The 11,624-nt window shown below is 45.0% G+C and overlaps 1 protein-coding gene and 1 non-coding gene across 2 annotated transcripts in view; one reads left to right on the top strand and one right to left on the bottom strand.

Annotated features, from left to right (window-relative positions):
• SLC11A2 (solute carrier family 11 member 2) overlaps window positions 1–953 on the bottom strand; it is a 49,167-nt gene extending 48,214 nt beyond the window's left edge. The window contains exons 1-2 of the mRNA XM_019038584.3: window positions 524–953; window positions 190–424 (exon numbers count right to left, since the gene is read on the bottom strand). Coding sequence (XP_018894129.1) covers window positions 190–238 — 49 coding nt within the window. The 5' untranslated portion in view covers window positions 239–424; window positions 524–953. The remainder of the gene's footprint in view (window positions 1–189; window positions 425–523) is intronic.
• Window positions 954–10,362: 9,409 nt separating this feature from the next.
• LOC115930253 (U6 spliceosomal RNA) lies at window positions 10,363–10,466 on the top strand. Its single transcript, XR_004066906.1, has one exon. It is a non-coding gene; the product is annotated as a U6 spliceosomal RNA (small nuclear RNA).
• Window positions 10,467–11,624: the final 1,158 nt, after the last annotated feature.

The raw sequence follows: 11,624 nt of genomic DNA, 5'->3' as shown, positions 1-11,624 counted from the left end.
ATGCACAAATTAGTTCTGAGATTCTCGCTACAGTACATCTGTGGAGTTTCAGAAAGGTTTGATGAAGTTCCTCCAGACCGGAACCTTTCCTTTGGGAACTTCTATTATAACTAGAAAATAAAATTGCTAAAGCTGTACTTGTCACCGTTTCACGTCTGCTCAGCTGGGCAGCTTCCCTGGGCTACTTACTTAGCTCACAGTGTGGAGCTGCCTCCGTCTTCAGCTGCTTCTTCCTCATGGTGTAGAACTAGTTTGACTTTCCCAATGCCAGCTCCTGCCTCTATATATGAAGACAAGTGCGCCTCCCTCAGTTAGAAAAAGGGCACTTTTGGGTGCTCTAAGCAACACAGCTTTCTAAAGACGGGCAAGGAATTTCAAGAGGCAAACCACGCCCTCCAAAGCCTAATCAGATTTCATCTTTGACCTGCCGTGAAAAGAGAAGCATTATATATCTGCCACTCCTAGATATTAATTAACAATTTATTGAGTTCAAAAATTTTATTCTAAGATTTCATCTCTGTACCATTTGGCAGGAGCAAGAGTAGGTGGCAAGCCTGTGAGTGCCAGTGGTTGAAAGGGGTGGAGTAAGAAATTGCTTCCCTTCTCTGCTCCTCTTGGAGTGCAGCTGGTTCAGGCTCCACAGGTGCACTAGGACTCTGCTCCTCTGAGACGTGAGGTGAAACCATTAACCCCAAGCCTGACGGTGCACTTGTATTTTCCATATAGGTACGTGCAGCACTGAGGCAATTATGAGGAGTCTCAGAACGTGGGTGGAAATGCTGCCTGCTCTATTATCCCTCGGGATCTAAAGGACCCGCTGGCTTCAGCCTGGTCAATCAGTGATCCACGAGCAGACATCAGAGCCACGCAAACTCCGGACTTGGTGCCTGATGGAAAAGAAAAAGAAAGGAAAAAAACCCAGAGACTACAGGAGAGAAGTCCAGGGCAAGCCTAGAATTTCTCAATCTGGGAGGAGGGGAGCTGAAAGAATGGGGAAATTTTGCCTCAGGGAAATAACTTAGATGACAAAGCTGCATAGGAGAAGCATTGGGGTGGCGTAAAATACAGGAGAGAAGAAAACAGTTTCTTTCAGGTAGCAGGCAGTTTTCTAGAAGTTTTCAAGAAAATCTGCTTAGTACCATAAAAACATAATAGCTTAGAATGGAAAAGAAAGAAAAGCAGTAATCGATTCAAATAAGTCAAGGCAGGCTTCCAGCAAGTGGTTCTGGTTCCTACCTAGAACAACCATTGAGTCAGGAGAAAGAATTATGGATCTCCTGCCCAGGGATCCAGTTGAAAGGTCTCTTTGCTTCAGGGCTCTCTTAATCACGAAAGTCAAATAACTACAACTTGACCTGTCTCCTGTCCTTGTTCTACATCAGGTAACTTCCCCAAGGCAAAGCTGTCTCTGCAGATTGGACTGGGGGCCAATTTGTTCCACTTGAAGGGAAAATAGAAGCACCTGTAAAATCACCCACGAACTAAAGTCTTGGCAGGAAAAAGCCTATTTGAGTTTAGGAATTCTTACCCTGGGCAACATAAGGAGACCCCCTCTCTACAAAAAATTTTAAAATTACCTGGGTGTAGTGGAATGTGCCTGTGGAACATCCCAGCTTCTTGGGAGGCTGAGGTGGGAGGATCATTTGAGGCTAGGAGGTCAAGGCTGCAGTGCGCCGTGATCACACCAGAGCACTCCAGCCTCTGCGACAGAGCAAGACCCTGTCTCAGAAAAGTGGGAGTGGAGAAGGGACAAAGAAATCTGTAACTGTTTTGAGTGTCAGGTTTAGACTACGCCAAAGGTCATGTTGAGGTCCAGAGGCAGTGGGTGGATGAGCAGAAAGAACACTTGGGGAGCTGTAGACAGGTGAAAGATGATTTTATTCAGCAGCAGCTCTCATCAACAGCTTTCTCACACTGTCTGCCCTGTCTCAACTGCTTAGTCTGGCTCCCACACACAGTTGTGTGCCCCCTGCCTTCAGGGTCAGCAGCTTAACTCTCTGAGCATGAGCAAGCTGAGCTGTGTCCTGGCTGCCCTCTGTCCATCTGCAAAAAACACACTCCATTTTTGCCTTCTCGGTTCCCAATTTATACTCAAGAGTAACTGACAACCTTAATTGAATTTTTATTGTGTACCAAACACTATATTTAACACTTCACAAGCATTAATCCTTGTAGTAGGCTGGCACAAAAATTCACGCCTGCAATCCCAGCACTTTGGGAGGCCGAGGCAGGCAGATCACTTGAGGCCAGGAGTTTGAGAACAGCCTGGGCAACATAGCGAGACCATGTCTCTACCAAAAAAACAATCCTCATAATAAACTAATGGGGCAGGAAGTATTATTTATTATTATTCTCATTTTGCAAATTAGGAATCTGAGACTTGGAGTATAATTTGCCTAACGACACAGCTAGTTAGTGGCAAAGCCAGGCTTTGAACACAAATCTGTTAGACCCACGAGCCAAGACTCAACCACCACACCATATTGCCTCCATCTTGTACACCTTAAACAATTCCCTTCCATTCAAAAATTGAGACAAGAATAACATAGGGTAGTCACAGAAGAACAGAAAACTCCAGGAGTTCAAGACTGCAGTGAACTGTGATCATGCTAATGCACTCCAACTTGGGCAACAGAGCAAGACCCTGTCTCTGAAAAAAAAAAAATTTAAAAAAAAAAAACAAAAAAAAAAACACTGTGAATTGCGGCCAGGCACAGTGGTTCACGCCTGTAATCCCAGCACTTTGGGAGGCCAAGGCGGGAAGATCCCTTGAGCTCAGGAGTTTGGGACCAGCCTGGCCAACATGGTGAAACCCTGTTTCTAATAAAAATACAAAAGTTAGCTGGGTGTGGTGGTAGGTGCCTGTAGTCCCAGCTACTTGGGAGGCTCAGGCAGGAGAATTGCTTGAACCCAGGAGGCAGAGGTTGCAGTGAGCTGAGATGGCACCACTTCATTCCAGCGAAAAAAAAAAAAAAACCTGTAGGTTGCAACCAGAATATTTTTTCTTTTCTTTTTTTTATTAAGAGAGCCCTGAAGCAAAGAGACCTTTCATCTGGGTCCCTGGGCAGGAGATCCATAATTCTTTCTCCTGACTCAATGGTTGTTCTAGGTAGTTGGACACAGCAAGAAAACAGGGTCTCCCTATATTGCCCAGGCTGGTTTCAAACTTCAGGACTCAAGGGATCCACCTGCCTTGGCCTTCCAAAGTGCTGAAATAAAACAGAATTTTTTTTTTTTTTTTTTTTTCTGAGACAGAGTCTTGCTCTGTCACCCAGGCTAAAATGCAGTGGCACAATCTTGTCTCACTGCAACCTCTGCCTCCCAGGTTCAAGCAATTCTCCTGCCTCAGCCTCCCAAGTAGCTGGGATTACAGGCATCCACCACCACACCCAGCTAATTTTTGTATTATTAGTAGAGTCGGGGGTTTCACCATGTTGGCCAGGCCGGTCTCGAACTCCTGACCTTGTGATCTGCCCGCCTCAGCCTCCCAAAGTGCTGGCATGACAGGCGTGAGCCACTGCGCCCAGCCAGAATTTTTAAAAAATAGAATAGAAAATATCAGAGAATGTCACAGGCACTAAGGTAGGTATTGTTTTGTGCAACTTTAAGAGTGTGTGCGTGTGTGTGTACATATGTACGGGGTTACTGTAAAATATATTTCTTGGCTGGACACAGTGGCTCTCACCTATAATCTCAGCACTTTGGGAGGCCAAGGCAGAAGGATCACTTGAGCCCAGGAGTTCAAAACCAGCCAGGGCAACATAATGAGATCCTATCTTTACAAAAAATAAAAAATTAGGCCAGACGCGGTGGCTCACACCTGTAATTCCAGCATTTTGGGAGGCTGAGGTGGGCCGATCACTTGAGCTCAGGAGTTTGAGACCAAGTGGGCAACATGGCAAGACCTCATCTCTAAAAAAAAATACAAAAATTAGCTGGGAGCGGTGGCACATGCCTATAGTCCCAGCTACTGGGGAGGCTGAGGCAGGATAATCACTTGAGCCCGGGAGGCAGAGGTTGCAATGAGCTGAGATCACACCACTGCACTCCAGCCTGGGCAATGGGAGTGAAACCCTGTCTCAAAAAATAAATAAATAAAAATAAAACTTAGGCATTGTGGTGCAAGACTGTAATCCCAGCTACTCAGGAGGCTGAGGGAGGAAAATCGCTTGAACCCAGGAGGTGGAGGTTGCAGTGAGCCGAGATCACACCACTACACTCCAGCCTGGGCGACAGAGCGAGACTCCATCTCAAAAAAAAAAAAAATTCAGCCAGGCATGGTAGCCTGCTCCTGTAGTCCCAGCTACTCTGGAGGCTGAGGCAGGAGGATCCCTTGAGCCCAGGAGTTCAAGGCTGCAGTGTGCTATGATTGCGTACTTCACTCCAGCCTGGGTGACAGGGTGAGACCCCATCTCTTTTTTTTTTTTTTTGAGACAGAGTCTCACTCTGTCGCCCAGGCTAGGGTGCAGTGGCGCGATCTCGGCTCACTGCAACCTCCATCTCCCGGGTTCAAGCGATTCTCCTGCCTCAGCCTCCCGAGTAGCTGGGACTACAGTCTTGCACCACCACGCCTGGCTAATTTTTGTATTTTTAGTAGAGATAGGATTTCACCATATTGGCCAGGCTGGTCTCAAACTCCTGACCTTGTGATCCACCCTCCTTGGCCTTCCAAAGTGCTGGGATTATAGGCGTGAGCCACAGCACCTGGCCTGAGACCCCATCTCTTAAAAAAAAAAAAATTAGCCAGGCTCATTGGCTCACACCTATAATCTGAGCACTTTGGGAAGCTGAGGCAGGAGGATCCTTTGAGCCCAGGAATTCAAGGTTGCAGTGAGCTATGATTATACCTCTGCACTCCAGCCTGGGTAGCAGAGTGAGACTGTGTTTCAAAAAAAAAAAAATTACTAAATAAAAAAAAATATGTATGCCCTACCTCACATAATTGTGTTAAAATTAAGTGATATGTAAATACAAGATTATTTTATAAACTATAAAAATGTTCATAAGTCTTAGGTAAAAACCTGTATATAATATTAAGTAAACAAGTGAAATTCGACATAGTAGAAATTATACAGCTAAATGTGCATTAGGTAAGGTTTTGTTTTGTTGTGTTTTGTGATTGTCAATGACAGAAACCCAATTCAAACTGCTTGTGCTCAAAAGGAGCTGAATCACTCACATAAACTGGGAAACCCAAAAACACAGCTCACTGTAGGCAGGACTGAAGCTGGGGACCCAGATATCACCAAGTCACTGTCCACCTGTCCCTTTCCTTTTTTCCCTCCCCCACCCCTCCTCCTCCTTTTTTTTTTTTTTTTTTTTTTGTAATAGGGACAGGGTCTCATTTTGTTGCCCAGGCTGATCTCACACTTCTGGTTTCAAGCGATCCTCCTGCCTCAACATCCCAAAATTCTGGGATTACAGGCTAGGGCCACTGCACCAGGCCCTGTCTCTTTCTTTCTATTTCTCACTCTCTAGTCTCTGCTTTAGAATCAGTGTGGTTTTGTTCTCAGGCAGGTTTCCCTGCATGATAGAACAGTGACCACCATCTGCACTGGGCTGACTTGGTCCTTTTTCCTATAGTTCCAGCAAAAGTCCCAGGGAAACTTACTCGGGAGGCTGAGGCAGGAGGAACACATGGGCCCAGGAGGCAGAGGTTGCAGTGAGATTGCACCACTGCACTCCAGCCTGGGCAACAGAGCAAGACTCTGTCTCAAAACAAAAACAAAAACAAAACAAAACAAAAGGAAAAAGATGAGTAGTGTCCTAGCCTAGACTCCAAGAAGTCTTTCCAGACTAACACAGAAAGCTCTGCCTGCTACCTAGCTTGGGTCATGAGCCAGTCCCAAACCAAAAACAGTGACCATGGGGTGCCTGGGACACAAGCTGATCCTTGGAGGCAGGGGGGGGGTCAGCCCTGCTTGAGTCACCTGAACTGAAAAAGAGGTTGGTGGCGGAGTCTTCTCAAGGGGTAGAGTGAGAGATTCAGAATGATGGCGCTTTTTTTTTTATTTGAGACAGAGTCTCGTTCTATCACCCAGGCTGGAGTGCAGTGGCACGCCTAGGCTCACTGCAACCTCCACCTCCCAGATTCAAGCAATTCTCCTGCCTCAGCCTCCCAAGTAGCTGGGATTACAGGTGCCCGCCATCACGCCTGGCTAATTTTTGTATTTGTTTTGTTTTGTTTTGTTTTTTGAGACAGAGTTTCACTCTTTCGCCCAGGCTGGAGTGCAGTGGCACTATCTCGGCTCACTGCAACCTCTGCCTTCTGGTTTCAAGTGATTCTCCTGCCTCAGCCTCCCAAGAAGCTGGGATTACAGGTGCCCACCACCACGCCTGTCTAATTTTTGTATTTTTAGGAGAGACAGGGCTTCACCATGTCAGCCAGGCTGGTCTCGAACTTCTGACCTCGTGATCCACCCGCCTTGGCCTCCCAAAGTGCTGGGATGACAGGCGTGAGCCACCGTGCTGGGCCTAATTTTTGTGTTTTTTTGGTAGAGACAGGGTTTCGCCATGTTAGCCAGGCTGGTCTTGAACTCCTGACCTCAGGTGATCCGCCCACCTTGGCCTCCCAAAGTGCAGGCGAAAGCCACCCCACCTGGCCTATGACTGTACTTCTAATGCTGAATAGGATTAGTCTGGAAAGACTTCTTGGAGTCTAGGACACTACTGATCTTGCTGTTAGTTTCTTCTGTTTAATTTTCTCATATGCCAATCAATGCAGTAAGGATACACAACATATATGTTCATTTAATTTAGTTTCATTCATTTAACAAGTGCACTATTTGTAGAGAATCTACTATGTTCCAGGCACTGATTCTGGGCAGTGGGATATAGCAATGATAAAGACATAAAAAGTTCCTGTTCTCTGAAAACCTATATTCTGTGGGGCAGACAGATAACAACCAGTCAATAAGTATACATCGATAAGTACAGATCATTAAATTTTATTAAAAAATAAATTTAAAAATCAGGAAATGGAGCAGCAAGAGCTATAGGTGGGAGATCAGGACTATTTCAGAAGAGACGGTTAAATACCTCGCTCAGTGACTTTTGCTTTTTTTTTAAATTTATTTATCTTATTTTTTGAGACAGAGTCTAGCTCTGTCACCCAGGCTGGAGTGCAGTGGCGCGATCTTGGCTCACTGCAACCTCCGCCTCCTAGGTTCAAGCGATTCTCCTGCCTCAGCCTCCTGAGTAGCTGGGATTACAGGTGTGGGCCACCACACCCGACTAATTTTTATATTTTTTTTATTTTAGTAGAGATGGGGTTTCACCATGTTGGCCAGGCTGGTCTCGAACTCCTGACCTCGTGATCCACCCGCCTCAGCCTCCCAAAGTGCCGGGATTACAGGCATGACACCGCGCCCGGCCACTTTTGGTTTTGTTTTTTTGAGAGAGAGTCTCACTCTTACCCAGGCTGGAGGGCAGTGGCGCGATCTCAGCTCACTGCAACCTCTGCCTCCTGGGTTCAAGCAATTCTCCTGCCTCCCTGAGTAGCTGGGATTATAGGCGCATGCCACCACGCCTGGGTAACTTTTGTATTTTTAGTAGAGATGGGGTTTCACCATGTTGCCCAGGGTGGTCTCAAACTCCTTACCTCAAGTGATCCACCCACCCTGGCCTCCTAAAGTGCCGGAATTACAGGTGTGAGCCTCTGCATCCAGCCCATGTACATTTCTTAATGAATATATATGAAATATGTTAACCTTTTTTTCTACATTGAAACAATTGTTATGACAGTGATATCAAACTGCAAAATCCTTGAGGCCTTTCTAATATTGATTCAGCTAGGTAAGACATTTATGAGTCTTGCTGAATGTGCAAATGCATTTAAATTGAGAGCACAGCCGGGTGCAGTAGCTCACGCCTGTAATCCCAGCACTTTGGGAGGCTGAGGTGGGGGGGATCACCTGAGGTCAGGAGTTGGAGACCAGCCTGACCAACATGGTGAAACCCCATCTCTACTAAAAATACAAAAATTAGCTGGGCGTGATGGCAGGCCCCTGTAATCCCGGCTTCTAGGGAGGCTGAGGCAGGAGAATCTCTTGAACCTGGGAGGTGGAGGTTGTGGTAAGCCGAGATCACACCATTGCACTCCAGCCTGGGGGACAGAGTGAGACTCCATCTCAAAAATTAAAAAATAGTAAAAATAAATAAATAAATTGAGAGCACTTTGAGGCAAGGGCTTCCTTTCTTTTATAGGAACTGAACACAGAGGAAGCTCAGTAAATGGTGCTAGTGGAACAACGGGGGTACCACAGTGAATATCAATACTGATGAGAGGGCTCCCAGGTGACCCTGCCAAAGCTGAGTGGGGAAAATTTTCCTCAAAGAGTTTCCTTAACTCTGTCCTTTTGCTCTAATTGCTGTGGACGTGCCAGGCAGCACAAAGTGACTCCTGAGGGTGGTTCCTGCTGATGCTGGGTAAAGGTCCACTTATTGAGAGCTAAGTGCTAACACAAAGTAAAAACTCCTCTGATTTCAAGCATTAGTGAGGCTTATGTTGCTTGGAGGAGAAAAAGCTTGGAGTGGGGCACATGGGTGGAGGATGGAAAAGGAGAGGATGGGAGAAGTCAGAAGAGACCCACCCTACCTAGTTGATTGATGACAGTTTCCCTGAACTTGGAACCCCTATAACAAATACATACTAGGCACTGCTTGTCACCCAGTGATGCCTTTATCCTTGAATTGCACCGACTTTGATGTGTTTGATGTTAATTCTTTACTATATACAGTAGTTCTAGATTGCTCTTTTTTATTGTTATATGGTTTGTCCTTTGCTTATCTGTTTTATTAATTTTCAGAGTATAAATTCTTAGGCTATATTTGTGAATAATACATTCTAAATTTAGTTCAGTGTCTACCTTAATTGCCCATTGCAAGCAATCACTGATAAAAACTTTTCTGTTTTTTGTTTGTTTGTTTGTTTTTGAGACAGAGTCTCACTCTGTCACCCAGGATGGAATACAGTGGCATGATCTCGGCTAACTGCAACCTCCCGGGTTCAAGCAATTCTCCTGCCTCAGCCTCCCAAGTAGCTGGGATTACAGGTGCATGCCACCATGCCCAGCTAATTTTTGTATTTTTAGTAGAGACAGGCTTTCACCATGTTGGCCAGGCTGGTCTCGAGCTTCTGACCTCAGGTGATCCGCCCGCCTTGGCCTCCCAAAGGGCTGTAATTACAAGCGTGAGCCACCGCACCCGGCCTGATAAAAGTTCTTTGATGATGCTTTTTGATGACTGCAATTACGAAAATCAAAGGCTACTTCTTGGCTGGGCACTGTGACTCAGGCCTGTATTCCCAACACTTTGGGAGGCCGAGGAGGGCATATCCCCTGAGCCCAGGAGTTTGAGACCAGCTGGGCAACATGGCGAAACTCCATCTCTACTAAAAATACAAAAATTAGCTGGGCGTGGTGGTATACTCCTGTACTCTGGCTCTTAAAAAAAAAAAAAAAAGCTACTTCTTGTAAGTTTAGAATACTGCTCCTTCTCTGGAGATACTAGTCTCCTCTTCAAGTCGTCTCTCACAAACTGGTTTCAGGTGGACTCTCCTGAAACCTTTCAGTTTGATGGTCAGGAGATCCGGGTACTAATCTTAGATTCACCAACAACTTATGTGTAACTCTGCTTCAGTTTCACAATCTTTTGGAAAAAAAAAAACAGGAAAAAAAAAGCACGTAGGATTCTCTTTACCTCTTCTTTCCCACTTGCTTCTTTTTTGTTTCTTTGTTTTTTGAGAAGGAGTCTCACTCTATCACCCAGGATGGAGTGCAGTGGCTCGATCTCAGGTCACTGAAACATATGCCACCCAGGTTCAAGCAATTCTCCTGCCTCAGCCTCCCAAGTAGCTGGGATTACAGGGGCCTGCCACCATGCCCGGCTAATTTTTGTATTTTTAGTAGAGACGGGGTTTCACCATGTTGGCCAGGCTGGTCTTGAACTCCTGACCTCGTAATCCACCTGCCTCAGCCTCCCAAAGTGCTGGGATTACAGGCATGAGCCACTGCGCCCGGCCCTCCCACTTGCTTCTTTAAAGGCCTTCAGTGAACCAAGATCACCACTGCACTCCAGCCTGGTGACAGAGCGAGACTCTGTCTCAAAAAAAAAAAAAATAAGGCCTTTGAAGAGCTATTCTAAGCCTGGGGCCTTTTATATTCCCATTCTCTTCAAGAAAAAGACTCTGAGGGAGGAGATTAGAAGCAGAGAGTCCCAAAGATGGTGAAGAATCACATAATGAGGCGCTGAAGTATCACAAGACAGAAAAGGAATAGGCAAAAATAAACTCCAGGGCAATTAAATATCTAAAGTTGTAAAAACAAAACAAAACAAAACACCAACCAACTTCAAAATTATCTGGTGCTCACTTTGGCAGCACATATGCTACAACTGGAACAATACAGAGATTAGCATGGACCCTGTGCAAGGATGACACGCAAATTCATGAAGCATTCCATATATATTTTTTTAAATTTATTTTTAAAGGCTGAGCACAGTGGTTCACACCTGTAATCCCAGCACTTTGGGAGGCTGAGGCAGGCAGATCACTTGAGTCCAGGAGTGCGAGACCAGCCTGAGCAACATGGTGAAACCCTGTCTCTACAAAAAATACAAAAATTAGCCAGGCATGGTGGTGCATGCCTGTAGTCCCAGCTACCTGGGAGGCTGAGGCAGGAGGGCCGTTTGAGCCCAGGATGTGGAGGTTGCAGTGGGCTGAGATTGCACCATTGCAGTCCAGCTTAGGTGACAGAGTGAGACCTTGTCTCAAAAACAACAACAAAATTATTTGAAAAAATATATAGTATTCTTATACTCAAGATAAAATTTTAACAATAAAATTATGAAAAAGCAGAAGTAAAAATGGACCATTCTGATTAAATTGACTATTAAAAATATTTAAAACTCCCATCTAAAAAACTTTTTTTTCTTTTTTTTTTTTTTTTTTTTTTGACACAAAGTCTCACCCTGTCGCCCAGGCTGGAGTGCAGTGGCCCAATCACAGCTCACTGCAGCCTTGACCTCCTGGGCTCAGGTGATCCTCCCACCTCAGCCTCCCAAGTAGCTGGGACTACAGGCACATGCCACCACGCCTGGCTAATTTTTTCCAAATTAAACTGACAATGATATTTGTTTCACATCTACAGGACCATCAATAATCTAAAATTCTGACCATTTCAAGTGTCAGTGAGGATATGGAAAAACTAGGACTCTGATATCCTGTAAAACTGATACACCCACTTTGGAGAGCAACTTGATAATATCTACTCAAGTTGAAAATGCACTTATTCTTTGATCTAGAAAGTCTACTTCCAGATAAATGCCTTAGAGCATTGTTTTTCAATCCATTAGTGAGTCATAAAATCAATGTAGTGAGTCATGTCCAGCATTTTACAAAAATGAAATAGGACAGAATGCAATAGAGTAGGAAACAGTGCATATAGCAAGGGCAGGTATTATTTTGTTAAATTTTTATTTCATCTATGAACTGGGTCTTAATATAAAACATATTTCCATAGTGGTTTCAAAAAAAAAAACCTCTAAAAACATTCCTTCATAGAAACTCTCATCCATTAGCACTAGGAGACCTGTTGGAGGATATTCCCTGAAATGTAGTGTTTGTA

The sequence above is a fragment of the Gorilla gorilla genome, chromosome 10 (assembly GCF_029281585.2).
Source record: "Gorilla gorilla gorilla isolate KB3781 chromosome 10, NHGRI_mGorGor1-v2.1_pri, whole genome shotgun sequence".
In the NCBI taxonomy this organism is placed as follows: Eukaryota; Metazoa; Chordata; class Mammalia; order Primates; family Hominidae; genus Gorilla; species Gorilla gorilla.
Note: the sequence above shows the minus strand (reverse complement) of the source record. Positions and strands in the feature narration are given on the sequence as shown.